The 15,784-nt window shown below is 31.6% G+C and overlaps 2 protein-coding genes across 2 annotated transcripts; one reads left to right on the top strand and one right to left on the bottom strand.

The window, feature by feature from the left end:
• Positions 1-3,142: 3,142 nt before the first annotated feature.
• On the bottom strand, positions 3,143-4,995 carry temp (protein prenyltransferase alpha subunit repeat-containing protein tempura). The gene is made up of 3 exons (XM_088183284.1): positions 4,789-4,995; positions 4,318-4,703; positions 3,143-4,237 (listed from the first exon to the last, which is right to left on the bottom strand). The coding sequence occupies exons 1-3, from the start codon at positions 4,920-4,922 to the stop codon at positions 3,267-3,269; spliced, it is 1,491 nt and encodes a 496-aa protein (XP_088039410.1). The 5' UTR covers positions 4,923-4,995; the 3' UTR covers positions 3,143-3,266.
• Positions 4,996-7,052: 2,057 nt separating this feature from the next.
• Positions 7,053-8,256, top strand: ksh (transmembrane protein 167A-like protein ksh). The gene is made up of 3 exons (XM_088182530.1): positions 7,053-7,093; positions 7,221-7,330; positions 7,463-8,256. Exons 1-3 carry the CDS (start codon positions 7,091-7,093, stop codon positions 7,566-7,568), a joined length of 219 nt encoding a protein of 72 aa, XP_088038656.1. The 5' UTR covers positions 7,053-7,090; the 3' UTR covers positions 7,569-8,256.
• Positions 8,257-15,784: the final 7,528 nt, after the last annotated feature.

Here is a 15,784-nt window from a genome sequence, read left to right as displayed (position 1 = left end):
AAAAAATATTTTTTTGTATAGGCGGATTGAGGGTATGAGCAATCAGGTGAGTCCCAAAATACCTAAACCACCTGCATGTTTGTCTTGTTAAAAAATATTTCAAATATCATACAGCGACCAAAGATATAAATTGATGTGCAATAGTTATATTGGGTTATTTCTACGCTGACTTGGAGAGCAGATGAAACTCGCCCACAAGCTGAAACGGAGTGCTACGTGAACATAGTATCACTCCCTTCGAGCACTGACCGGCATGAGCTTGCACACCACCACAAGTGAATTGCATATTTTTTTCAAGTATAACCAGTTTTTGATACGAAAAATTTAAAAATATGGAAGAGGGTGTATTATATTTTTATAATCAAATTTGATGTTGCTGCTGAATTGGGTAATCATATTAAAATAAAAAGTCCAGACATTTGATTGGTCTGACATGTAAAAAAAAGTTACGCATTCTGATTTAGGAGCTAAGAAAATGTCACTTGTATGAATTTTTAATCCGGATAAATTCTACATGATCTTTGACCTCTTCTTATACTCATATAATAAGCCGGGCAAGATATCAAAAGTCTGTACTTACGAAAGATATATTTTTATAATACTTGCGACCATATGCTAAATGACATAATGGCATTTCTCGGAACCACTTTAAAATTTTTTCCTAACCGTAGTCAAGACTGCCTTCTATGAAATATAGGTTTATTGAAAGAAATATCGACGGGTCATATATTTCGAAGAAGTTTTCCGAGAGACTCCTTCTCTCAGCCAGACACAAGGAATAGCAATAGTTCTGAGCCACGCTCAGGGATAGTGAATTTTTAGTTGATCATAGTAGACAGAGCCCACCTTTTTTAGACGAGGGTGTACTTCTCGGGACCTGCAGCTTTGGCTTGTCGAATACCGAGCTTTCGACTTTGACCAGTTGGGTTCACATTTAATGCATTCCCGGAGAGGGGACTGGAGTCTGCACTATTTCATCCTCCTGGGGACGATCACACCAACACGACTCTTCTACCGCATCACAAGATACCGTTTTTCGTATTGTGTCGCCAATATTATTTGTTTATATATAATGACGTAATTTTAATCACATTATTATATATAAACTGTTTTAAAATTTTTGTGTACTTCAGCGAACCTAAGCTCCTTAGATTCACTATCAATAAATAATGTAACATAATGTCTATCATCTTGTATAAACGAAAAGTATAATAGATCTTCTAGTCTATTATAGTTTTACATAATGAAGTGGCACAAAGGAAATACATATGTATATTGGAAAAATACTGAAGTAATTAACAAAGAAGTTTATTTTAAATCTTCTACATATTTCTTTACACACAGGAAGAAAATAAAGCACAATTGATACATTCACATACAGAAGTAACTTATAACATAAACACGGGAAGACAATTAAAATATACAATAATTTCTTCCAGATCTAAAACAATCTTGCATTTAAATATTTTTTTCTTTCTAACAATATGAAACGTGTTTGCAATAGTACTATATACAGTGAAAAAGCTTTGTAATAGTATAAGAAAGACAGACAAGAATGGCGTGAAACCTACAATCGTGTCAGTCTTTAATAGTCTTTTATATAAATTATAAATTAATAAATCATTATTAAAAATATATGTATAGCTGTTTTGATCATAATGGAATAATAACAAAAACGATATGGTTAATCAATAAGTCAAATTAAATACAATGGTAACCATTTCTTACATATCGTAAAATTAACATTTTTTATAATCCCTGATTTATATATAAAAAGTGCCTAAAATAATACACAATAAAATAAATACAATTAAATAACATAAGATCACCAAAGTAATACACGAAAACGTGTATTTGATAATTAATATACATTATAATAAAAAAAATATTCTTTTAAAAAATAAAGTTAGCATATTTTTGGTATACATATAAATGTTCAACACACATGTATGTAAATAGCATAGTTATGTAATGAAATTATAACAATGGAAATGCGCAAGATTAAATACGTACAATTTTGCCCAAATTATTACAAGAATATAGAAGGAGCCTGATATTAGTGCATCATTAAAAATAACGAATTATTCTACTTATACTAAGTTTTATTATATGCGTTCAAGGGTGAGCAAAATGGAAACATTAAAAGGATAAAACATCGATATATTATTGTTATTTAAAAGCACCAGTGTTATATAGTTTTAACCCTTCGACTGTGGCTGGTATTTTTGTACACCATTTCGCATTTTGTAGTGGGCACCTATTTATGCACTAAATTCTCTAAATATTATAGTTCAGTAAATTAAAGTTATTTTCAGACTTAAATTATATTAAAACAAACATTACTAGTCTCAAAGGTTTATGGCACCTTCAGGTGCCCAATGTATACTGGCGAATTTTTTGATATTCTATAAATGCCATCTGTGGTCAACGGGTTAAAAATGGCCAACAGGTGATAATATGCATCAGACATACAAAATGTAGGTATGACAGTACTTTAAAATGATCGGTGAACTTGCAGCACGCCATAAAGTGAAGGAGTGAACTCGGTTGAGATTTAACAATGAATGAAATTTTAATACAATGATGCATGTCCGTCACTCTAGCGAGTGCAGAAGTGGGCTAAAAAATTACGAAATGGCATGAGTTCTGCAGCAAGCTCTTATTGACAGATCAAGCATGCCATTGACATCATAATTTATGGCAGCAAATGAAGGCACCATAAATGAAAGTCGCCATATCATCAATGATTTTTTAATTCCATAGGTTGAGCACCTCACCAGTCGGCTTCAGAATTAATATGAATAACGTATCAATGCCGATAAAGCAGAAGGCAACGACTAGGATGAATTTATAATGAAGATGAAACTTGGATTATTATCAGCAGGCGTAAATTAAAAATAGCACCACACCTTCTCATGAAAACCAGAGAGATTATGGCGATTGTCTTCAGAAAGTAATTTGGAAACACATAAATATTTGAATACCACGGAGACTACGGAAAAATATTTACGATTTTTATTTGACCCACCCTTGTATACGCTATTTATGAAAAATTTGTATAATTATGTTGTTCGTCTAATTTTTCTATTATACTAACATGTAAAAGTAAATAAAAATTTGGCTATTATAATAGGCCAACGAGTAGTTTTATTATAAGTTTATTAATAAACTGACTATGCATGTACATATTTTATATGTAATTATTGGTAAATGAGATATATTAAAATAGTCAATGGATGACTCGAATGAATAATGTTTCTGTCTATTTACTTTTGTGGAAACTTCAATATGAATTTCAACCACATATCATAATTTTGGGATAATAAACACGTCACAAATTTATTTTTCTTCTGAATGATTCTCTTTTCATTCGCCGACAAAGCGTAACAAAATAAATTATCATACACAGTATGATTATCCCATTTCAAGATTTTCGACTCATTTACAGAACCCATTGTAGCGTTGCCATTTAAATGATCATATTTTCCCAAAAGAGCTTTTGTGATGTTTAGAGAAGTATCAGTTTTGTCATACATTTCATTCAAATCGAACGAAGCGTCACCTTTTAACTTGTTCTTTCCAAAGAACACGTGAAGCGCCGTCATTATTTGATCCATTATGTACCTTCGATGGCACCATAGCGTCTCACGAGTATCGTACCTAAATAATGAATCCTCGTTTATACGTAATTCGTTGGTAAGTATGGTCAAATTTTGATACGCATCTGGATACTTTTCCAGGTCTATTTTAGCGTTTTGATCTAAAATCATTTGCATGAAGTGTTGATCGGTCTTTATCTCGCTGAACAAATCAGTGATGGGTAAATTATCCAAAACAAATTTCTTTAACCTTTCTTGCAAATGGCAACTTTCAGTAATTGATATATCCAAACAAATACCCCCTCTCCTAAATATTTTGTTTATAAGATCATCCGTTTTGAAGACTTTTTCAAAACAAAATTGTCTATAATGAAAACCGCTGTGGTCGGATACGTTTCTAGTAATCCACATCTCAGAATTGCGTAATTCTGTAAAATACATCATATTTGCATTTATTTCATTATCATGCGTGTACTCCATTGATAAAGAATATTCATTCAGGAGTTCCGATACAAAAGTCATCACCCAAATCCTGTGACTCCAAGCGTGATAGTTGTTGGAACATTTTCTGGCACACATCTCGGCGAGGTTTATCTCGACATTGGCATAACTTAAAACATCATTGAATGCCACGTTCCCTGAAATTATATAAAATGTGATATACATTTTCTCAATTCCTTTAAATATTATATGTTTTAGAGTAAATAAGAAAAAATACCTGTACAAATTCTTTTCATCAGCCATCTTCTATAGGAGAACGCTTCGTTGCACTTTGGCTTATGTGATAAAACAATGCTCGTGAACTGAAATTCATCTTCATAGCGCAAGAATTCCTTTATTAACATCTCTCGGCGTAAATTCCAAAAAGTCATTACATCAGGATTGAATAGCAAAGCGCCCGTTAGCAAACAATTGACTATTTTATAATTGCTTGGCGAAATTCGTTTGCGCTTATTCTTCGACAAGTAAATTTTCATTTTGCTATACGCATAATTATAGACGTATTTGACGCACCAAGATTCAACGCCTAGATTACCATCCACATGCAATACAGGTGACGTATTTTTTTGGTTAATCTCCACGGGGACGATCTCAAAACTATCGCTGAAAATTGAACCATTATTGTAATCACCAGTTCAGTTTATAAAATAAAAATCAACTGGTACTGGTGATTTGTAAATATACTCACATTCGTCCATTTCCACCGATTCTGTAGATAGTGTTGACGATCTTGTTGAGAATGTGGTGGGCCAAAGCCATCGATGGATCCGATGGACACTCATTCTCATGATCGTCGCTATCGATATTAAAATCAATCCACATCTTTGAAGGCTTCTGACGTTCCGATAGCGTAGCGTAGATGCCAAATCTGTGGCCGTAAGACGATCGATAACAGCCATAGACGAAAAATTTAAATGCGCATTATAACTACAACTTTACCCTTTTCTCCAATTTCTCCTTTCTAAGACTGAAAGCCAGATTGTCTCAAAAAACACGTTTTTAAAAGGTATAAAAGAAAATCGATTTTTATCGGCTTATTAGCTATATATTGACAACTTGTGTAGAAATTAATTTGCAAACTTACAAATCAAACGTCTCTCTGTTATATATTTATTTTTTGTGTTCTAGAAATAATAGATAAAATAAACCAATCGATGCCAATTTATCTTACTAAATATTGCCATTTTAATTATATCCACATTATGTTTTATATATAAAAAACTCAAAAATGTTCGCTGAGTGGTCAAATAGAGCGTATTAACTTCTTTAATTTCTTTAACGGCTTTTGAGGAACAATCATAGCTATTTCCTAAAACTGTAATATTTTTATCAATTTTTAAATGATTCGTATTATTTAATTTCAAATATAAATAATATTTTTTTTTATTTGAGGTATGATTTTTTATTTTTATGTACCCCTTATCTTTATTTCAAAATTATGTGCTTTGTTTATAGTCAATACGCTAAATTATAAAAATACCATACCAAATGTATTGTAGCTTATGTCCTTTTAAAGTTTGCCGATTACGTTGTTAAATAATTTATCACATATATGCGAGACCATATAAGCTATTGCTAAATTTTCAAGGTTTTTTTACCCAATGTATATTTTTTTAAAAAAACATTACTCTCGCACTAAATTGTTTTTGACTCCAACTTTGCAAAACAGAGCATATTATATGTATATGTATAATACTAAGAAAAGTTGTTTTAAAATTTATTTTTAGTGTTTAAACTTTTCCTCTCGAGTTGGCATTATTTTTATTATAGCGTGAATTAATTGCATTATAAATTTAATAGATTTCACTATTATGTAATTTGATACTTTTCACTATACATTTATTAGTACTTTTCATTTGAATATTTTGCGCTATAAAATATACCATGTGCAATATACAGTTTAGGAACGCCATTTAAGCTATTTCCAGGGGGTGCTTGTTGTGCAATGTTGTCACTTTTTTTAATATATTGATTTTTAAATATGTCGATCAAGGCGACATAGTTTATTACAAAAACACCGTTGGATTTTAAATTCTCAAAGGGAAAAGCATTTATGTAGTGGGACCGGAACCTAACGGTATTTTTTCCACGGCCTAAATACTTTCCGGTCGTGTTTGTTAGTAGATCTAATAAAATAAAAACAAGGTTCTTATTTAGGATGACGGTGCCACACTCCAAAACCAAAGGGGTATGTATTACCCACTGCGTCGCATTGTTGGTTTGGCCCTAACGGCTACGAAAGTGGCCAGCAACGTTTTGGTACATTCGGTATTTATACTTGAAGGAATACGGTTATTATCCATTTTGTTTCCCAGTGTGTTGCGTGTAGAGATACGCGTGCTGGTTAATTCTTAGGTCTGATTCCAAAACACGTGTGATTGTGTGTAAACTTTATTTGAGATCATTTCGTAACGACGATCAGAGCCGACTGGTTGTCAAAATCGAGATATTCCCGAACGCTGTAAGACGGCGTTCGTGAACGCATACAAAAGGCGAAACGGGCGTCAACACAGTGCTTTCATTTTGGGAGCGTTAAGATACGTTTCGTTATCAACTCGCAGAAGTGTTTATATAATTAAAAATTTATAAAAAATTCTCAAAAGCATAATAGATAACCCTTAGGTGCTTGAGCAGTTCCAAATTTGGGCTCCGGAAATTATTATTTAGTTATTTAGACATATTTACTTTGAAAAAAAAGACAAATGATCAGATTCAAACGAATAATACTTTATGAGTGTTAAAACTTTTTTTTTAATAAAAATATTGTTACTGATTTTATTATATAACCAAGTGCGGGGTAATATTGGACGAAAATAATATGTTTAAAATTTAATTAATCAATAATATATATTTTAAACTAACAAATTAAATTGAAATAACACAAATATATTAATTAAAATATATACTTTTTCATCTATAAAATATAGGGCAATAAATTAAGTGCTTAGAGCATTACTAGCTGTCAGCGTGAAACGTCGGTTGTCGGTACAATGGTGAGTTTTTTGGCATTACAATTAATACATCACAATTCAACGTCTAGATTAAATGACGAGCTTATGAATGTTCGTAATTTTATTAATAATAAATGTGTGTAATTAATAAATTTGTTGTGATTTTCAGAGTGCTATATTCAATTTTCAAAGTTTGCTCTCTGTCGTTTTGCTGTTAATATGTACTTGTACTTATCTGAGGTCACTTTTTCCAAGCGTTATGGATATGCATAAGACAGGGTACGTATTGTACATTTTATCCTATATTATTTATATTTCAATGGGCCTCTCCAGTGCTTGAAATTTGAGTAAAACTAAGCACAGGCATTAAACCATTTGGGTACAAAAGGTAATAGACTTTAATTATTGCAGGTTATCAGGAACGTTTTGGAAGTGTGCACGAATCGGCGAAAGGAAATCACCATATGTAGCTGCGTGTTGTTTATTAATGGCCTTTTCAATATTGTTTTGGACATAAAATTTAAATTAAATGATGTATTTTTAATGTAATATATATATTTTTCATAAGCAAATAATTTTTAATCGTTTAAAAATACCTTTTTAATAAACAATGATCTTTAAAATTCAATTTACTGGTTAATATGATAATAGAAAATTGAGATTTATTACTTCCAAGACTAAAAAGAGAAATTGCCGCACAAAGTCGTCAATTAAACTAGAATAACTTTATTTACCAAGACGTTTAATACATATTGCTACTCAGGCTACTTATGAAACAAAAAAGATTGCCTTTCGTCAATAGAGGAGCGTGGAAGGACTTATAATTACGACAAATAATGAGGGATTATTTATTTATGTCATTGAAGGACTTCGAGAGACTTTGGGCGACCCAAAATTTAGAATCCCAGACTTCTTTTCAATTTGGCACTGGTCTTCATATATATTACATCATATAAATTTATAGAATGAAAAAATAAAATAGTTTCAGCTTTGGTATAGTAGCTATGACAGATTAAATGCTGCAATCGGAGCTTCACTGATTATGTGTCAAAAAATCAGTGACGACAATCAGTGATGATTATTTACTGATTTTTATTATTATTTGACAATTTCTTAGTAATAATACTGACTATTATATTTAAAAGTTACTGTTCATTTAATTTATTGCGAAAGTTTATTTTCAAATATATTTGAATTGTTATTTATAGCTATTGTTTTATTCACATGCAGATTTTTGAAGAATTAACTATATTTTTGATGAATCGCTACACTTTTTGTTAGTGCACTGCACTAATTTAAGTTAGTAAGTTAGCTATTGTAAGATGGCAGTACCTCTCAATGGGTGTTCCATTATCGAACAGTGCGACTTTTTGAGCAAATTATCTGGCAGCAAAGGAGATTCAGTTTATAATAAGCATTACTTGTCACGTCAAATATTGAAGACAAACACCAAACTGGTCGACGACTGTAATTTTCTGGAATTGTTAAGGCATCCTACTCACTGCATTTTAGTTTTGTAGACACACTAATGTTTTTCAAGCATACCTCATATAACTTTAAACCACATTTTTCGGGTGAGTGCCTTTCTGACCAATATAAGATAAATATTTCATTTGGACAACCGCTAAAATAATTATATTAAAGGCAAGTGCGTAAATTCGGAAGAGCAATATCTGAAAGACTTTGAATTCCATATGAAGTGTTTTTCAATTACTATCTTGTCTGAAAGAAATTAGTGATTAATATATAATTGTAATTCCGGTATACAGATAAGCTTTTCCTAGTCTCACAGATAAATATCGTGACCACCCTTTGAGCGTATGGCAAATTAGTTACAATTACACCTCTCAAGGCATAACAATTAATTTCTATAGGTATTTTTGACTTGCTAAGAATTTATTTTTCTATCGGCATTACACAAGCGCATGTGTCGATTGTTTTTTTATGTGGATTAAAACACTCATGAAAAAATAATAGTCGGTTTCCATACAAAGTTGAACAGTTGGTTTAATGCAACAAGTACTCGTTTTAATTATGACTGTTACGCTCAGAATTTGTATTAGATAGTTAATATACGATAACATAGTCTGTTTCCGTCCCGAAGCATCGCATTAGCCAGAGGATCTAGAGTAGGAAGAGCGAATAACCTTCCCTAATCCTGAAAAGTATATAAAAGCTTTCACTAAGAACTTAACATTTGTCTGAACTTGACACTTTCACAACTTAGCTTCCGACTTGGAACACATGAGAGTTCAGCCGAATTTACATTAAGCAGAGTTACATTGAGTACCAACCGAGATGATCTTTAAGAAAACCGAGAAAGCAGCTGCTTTTGACTTTCACTCATACCACGTCCAGTTTAGAAATCATGGATCCGGGTATCAATTTGTATGTGATGTTTAGAATCATTCTCAAGAAGTAAACATTGCAATGAAAACCAAGTTTCGCTTAAGATATGTTTTAGTTCATCAAAGTGACTTGTTTTGGGCATAGTATTGAGCAAAAGTATTCCTACATCTCGACTAAGCGTATATGACACGAACTTTTATCAAGAACTTTCAACTGATACTTCTATCTTGGGAATGTAATTTATAAATATTCGTTATTTTCAATTATTGGAATATCGAATAGTAAACGATCAAATTTTCAAATATTTGTTTATATATAAAGAAATATTAATAGAAAGTATCAATACTACTTATTTTAATTTAAAAAAATAGTAGAGCATTAAGTGTTTTAAACAGTACGAAGTTTAATATTATTTATACCTCTTTGAATATACTACATCCTTCTCGGTATACTAAAAAAATATTACCATAATAAATTTAGAGAGACTAAAATTTAGGCATTTATTCGCATTGATTTAAAAGAGATAAAGAAATAAACATGTCATTGAAAAAGCCCACAGCCACCCAATAATAGCTCGGAATGATATCTGCAATTAAAATGTGTTTTTTTATATTTTCTTTGGTCATGTATGTTATAAATAACATGAAGATAATACGATAAATTTTGTAAAACACAAATGGCACAATTGGTGTGTTATTGTAATAATCAAAGACACAATTGTGTTTTTAAGGTTGGTAATTTTAGAAATTAAAAACAATATTTCGCTTCAAATATGAACAAATAGTTTGTTAAATATTCGAATTATGAATAGTTAAAAAATATGCAAATATATACGGTATTGGAATAGTCTATACATGAGACACAAGAATTTATCCTAACTTGCACCAAGCGGAGCTATGCCGAGGCATCGAGTGAGATTTCGAGGACTATAAAAACAGCCGCTTCCCTCTTCATGCCTACGAGACGTAGACAAGGCTACCATCACGCATTTAAAGTAATTACACAAACTATATGTGATTCAAACATTGTTGCACATTTAATAATAATTTAGAACTAAATGACTTTGTGGCTACGAAGTCAGGGCATGTTTGCATTCCTTACATAATGTCTATTTATATTTTTTGAAACTAAACCCGTTCAACTTTCGCTTAAATCCGACACTGATGTTAATTAACTACGCGAACGCATCTCGTCACACATATTTTGTCGTCATTCAGCACCGGTTTGGTTTCGTGTGCAATCCTACACCGCAGTGTTTCGACACAGGTTAACATGCTGTTTCCCACGTCATTAAAAATATTTCTCACTATTAATTACGTCAGAACACGGAGTTTCTGACGTTTCCCTGTAAACTAGAAAAGTTTATTTATAGTCTTAGTTAAACAATCCAGATTCGATAGTAAATTTCTCAAATTTGTTTTTGGGTGTTTTAAATGATAGTTCTGATTCACTTTAAAAACAACCTTTAAACATATTTAGGCGATGTATTAGGGAGACTAAAGGACACGTCCGTTTCAGTGCACTGTTCCTTTATTGTCCTGCTAATGAAGATTTCCCGGTTTTTGATGACGTCCACGGGTGACGAAACTTTACCGAGAAGAGCTCATGTGCGGACATTTATTTCTAAATACACAAAGTGTCCCCAGCGCAAATGATTTATACGCACCAAGCGAGAAGGTTATTTATTTAGGGACACCTCCGTCGGCCGTGGATTCAAATGGTCAAGAATGATCCTCTTTGAACAGCGTGACATGACACGTATCGCTTTCTCTCGTTGTCATTTTTTACTCTCAAAGATGCAATTTGTTATTACTATTTAGGCATTCAGAGGAAATGAGTTGTAAATATTTCTTTATAGCAGGACGTTCGTAAACTGTACAAAATTTTTGAGAAATATTAATGTATGGATCTTGTTAAATTATCGTATTTATACAGATGGATTATATTGATTATTATCTGCATTTTCTCGCCGATGTACTTTAAAATCTATAGAGAATTTCACGAGGAAAAACGACGGTGTAAAGGTAAAGAAATATCGAAACATAAATTGTTATAATACTCTACTACTAGATTTGTAGAGCTATCGTCAGACACATGATACCTTTGCATGTCTAATCTCGTTTGTTTTTAAAGATATCGAATGGTTTGATTCTTCTCAACTACCTCACATGTTCGTGCAACTTCTGATGAAGATTTATGCTTCTTAACGACTTCTAATGCTTCTTCTTTCACTGCTAATATCTTGTTAAATGACCATATTACTGTAGTAAATCTGTGGTCCAACTAATTGATGTAGTACTGTATTTTTTAATGATTTTTCTTTCAAGTTTAGATTTGTGCATGGTAGAGTCTCCAATTACTCGAACCATCAACTACTCGAGTATCGAATATTAAAATTTTAAAATACTCGAGTACTCGAGTACTTTCGAGTATTTACCAAATGTACCAAAATAGCTATTATTCAAATTCGTGCACATATAAATAAATAAATAAAATACTTAGTATGTTGATTTTTACAATTATTTTAACTTCACGAACATACTTTTTAAAAACAATAATGCAAAAAGTGTCTCGAATTTAATATTACTGCTAACCTTTGGTTTTATTATTCCCGTTATGGAAAAAACCCTTTCCGTTGCTGTTGATGTTGGTCTTATTGTCATTAACGCGTTGGATAAGGCTTCTAATTTATATCTGTTCGCTTTTTATAGATATAAAATTTTTTGAACTCTCTTTTTATGTTCTCTTCTTTCATTCCCTTCTCTGCTTTTCTCTTATTTCCTTAGACTATTGACAAAATAGCATTTTGTAATTCTTCTTGAATAGATTTTTTTTCTTAACAATATACAATATTCTACTCCTTCTGATTAATGCAAAGAATTTAAATCTATATCCTTCGAAGATGTATTTGGGTGAATCCCTTTCACTCTAGAGCTAAACGGTTCGCAAAGAACTGACTTTACTTTAAATGCCTTTAAAACACACAATTGTTTTGATTTATATTTTAAGCTGAGGGATCAGTATAAACAATTTACAACACTTTACGCTACAACTGCATAGTCATAAAACCTAAAAATTTTTTTGTTGATATTTCATATTGTTCATTGCCATAAATAGGATAAGTCGGGACTGTCGAACAGAAAACACAAAAGAAATTTCTCCGTCGTACCCACTAACATAGCCGACGACCGGAACTATGCAACTATGGAACTATGAAAAAATTATACCTGATAGTAACCGCTCTAACTCGGCACTTCGGGCATAAACGCCAAATAAGAGCAAGACGTTAACCTTTACCGGACCGAGTTGAAGTTATTTTTGTTTCTGAAATATTTAAAAAAATTTTAATTTCGAGTATTAATCGAGTAATTTTCAAAATACTCGATTATCAAGTACTTGAAAAATAGACAAGTATACTCGAGTATCGAGTACTCGATTACTCGATTTGGAGACTCTAGTGCATGGCCTCATCTTTTAATTCCATATGTTAAATGTCGGTTTGCATATATAATATTATTTTAGGGTACACTGATAGTTCTGATTTTTGCTTATATATTAATCTTGAGTTTTTTGTAAATTATATTTATCGTTGAAAACTAATACTTTCCTTAGTGTATGGAAAATTACGGCTAAAGTGACTATCATATATAAAAAGAGAAAAAAAACAATGATGGCGAATTATAGACCTGTGTCTATAATAATAAGAAGTAAGATATTGCACGCTTTATTCAATGATTTTCCTGTTTTAGAAAGTGTGATTCATTCAGAAATTTTCCATTGTTTCGGTGTAGTGAGGAAAATGACTGAAAGAATTAGAAGTAGAAGGTTTAAAACAGTATATTGTATTGCCTATTGACCGTTCCAGCTTATAAAAAGAATAAGCCATATTTGTATCAGAGTTATTCAACATTCTCAAATATTTCTTGTTACGCAGCTTGCAACGTATCTCAAAATAAATGTGAAATAATACCTACATTAATCAGTCTACTCTTTTCATGAATTTGCGACTGCATCGAGATTGGCGATCTTTCTTCGTTCGAAGTCTTGCAAATAATCGCACGTAGTGTTTATTTTGGCAAAATCTTCGGTGTCTCTGTCCATGTGGTTGGCCGTTGGACGAAAAAAATGTTTTTCCACCGCTATAAATAAAGTGCCGGTTGTAAAACCGAAACGCGCGAAATTGACAGTTGGATCGGGCTATAAATTAAAAATATACACGTTTTTATTTCGTCAATTTTAAGCTGTTAACACGCGCTTTCAACTCACCTGTCCAACTAATTCTAGGCTCGCCCAAATTATATAGAATCTCAGATCTAATTTTTTAGTGCAGATTGAAAAACGATTATATATAGGATTTATGGATCCAATTTCATCAGTTTGTTCTATACACTGCCTCTTGAGTAGACGATACAAAAATACAATCTTATATTGCGAATCTTATAATCTTTGTTCTTACCACTTTGTTGACATGTTGACGCATTTCTTTGTTTTGTATTATACTTGAATGTATATGCAATATACATTTCTTATATATTTAGGAGCAAATGCTTTCTTTATCATTGAAACTCAATTCAAAATATTTTTTTTATTAATTTCTAAAACATATTGCACTGTTAAAATGTATGTTTTGTAATATAATCTTTTAATTCTGAAAATAGAATTTTCTGTATAAAATATAAAGTTTCCGTATGAAGCCAAACTTTTACAAGCAATATTTCATCCATGTATTTACGAGCGTATTTTCTGAGCGACAATTTGACAAAAGGTGTGGAGAGTGGTGTAAAATGTCACTGACATGCGTAGTGCGTTGCCAACTTTGCTACGAAGGTCTTTTCGTGTCAAAACGTCATTCGGAGATACATTCGCGAGTGTGCGACAGGAATGATTGAAAAATGGCACGAGTTACATTTTATAGTAAGTCATAAAAGTTCGCTTTAATATGTGTATTTGTTTTTTATCCCAAGATTTCACTTCTTCTTCATATGATTATTCTTCGAAATATTTAAGAGATTTTAATGCTACAGTAGGGATTTCAACCAAATACATTAATAAATCATTCTATGAAAAAGTGATTACATGTCTTAAAAGTTAGGCCACACACAGTATTATTTACAGCAATTGAAGAAAGATTTTTTGACAAAATAAATGCGTTATTAATTGGAAATACTTCACGGACCACCTTTAGAAAGGATACGTTCTACCCTGCGCACAATACTATTGTTATTCCACCATTTGGGGACCGATCACCTGAGTATCTGGACCGTTTATATTTTAAAACGTGAACACATTTTTTAGATGTGTTGGACACATCTAAGAAATGCAAAGCATAAGCGATGCAATTGTCTCCAAAACATACTTATATAGCAAAACAAAATATGTGACACTTCACAGCGACTCACTAAGAAAGACAAAGCAGCAAAGTCAAGCCAGGATACTGCATGGACACGAGATACATCACGATCTCAGTTGTTCCATAAAATCACAGCCGACAATAATTCAACTCATCACTTCGGCTAAGACTTTTCGAATTCCAAGATATCCCATTTCAACTTTACCGCCTGATAGCAGCATCAACATTTATCTATATGTGTGGTAATTTATATATGTTTATAAAATAAATTGTTACTAGATTTTCCTGTGTCTATTTTGACAGCAAAATAAAATCCCAATGTCCTTAAAACATGCAACTACTTTATCTATTGTATTGGATTATATTTTCCTCAATATATTGTACTACAGCAGCATTGATACAGAACTTATGAAAGTTATATGACAAAAAACTTAGCTTAGCTAGCTTATTTATCAGCTATAAACAAGCCGAAAAAATAAATAAATTAAACCAAGTGGCAAAAATTGCAAAAAATCAGTAAATGAATTCCGCATTTTATTAAAAAAGTAGCAATTTATAAAAAAAAAATATGACTTCGTGATAATATTTTTAAAGAACATAGCAGTTTATTATCCAAACTTTCAAATTTTTGCGCTTTGGTCAACGTAGTATTTTGAGCGAAAGAGCATATAGTATTTAGATATCTTAAACGAAGTCGAAGTTAAAATGATTTTCGATAATAGAATTATATTTATACCACATATCTGCACAACAATCCGACATAAAAAGCAACAGGATATCACTACACAAAAATCTTATATTCTAAGAATTTAAAGGGATTATTGCCCATGATATATTTGATTTGTCTGACTGTGACTTAATTTATAATATGTATTTATAAACTCAAAATGCAGTCAATATTCTTATGAGATGAAAGGATCTATAAATGCACAGCGCTTTGTTATTTATGCGAACTTTATTTTTTGTTAATATAAATATTAAAAGCGATATTAAATGGTTCCGACACGATTTAAGCGAAATATATTGTGACGTTC

The sequence above is a fragment of the Plectrocnemia conspersa genome, unplaced genomic scaffold, assembly GCF_051122295.1.
Source record: "Plectrocnemia conspersa isolate PC_06_02 unplaced genomic scaffold, ASM5112229v1 ptg000003l, whole genome shotgun sequence".
NCBI lineage: Eukaryota > Metazoa > Arthropoda > Insecta > Trichoptera > Polycentropodidae > Plectrocnemia > Plectrocnemia conspersa.
This window is presented reverse-complemented; position numbering and strand designations above follow the sequence as displayed.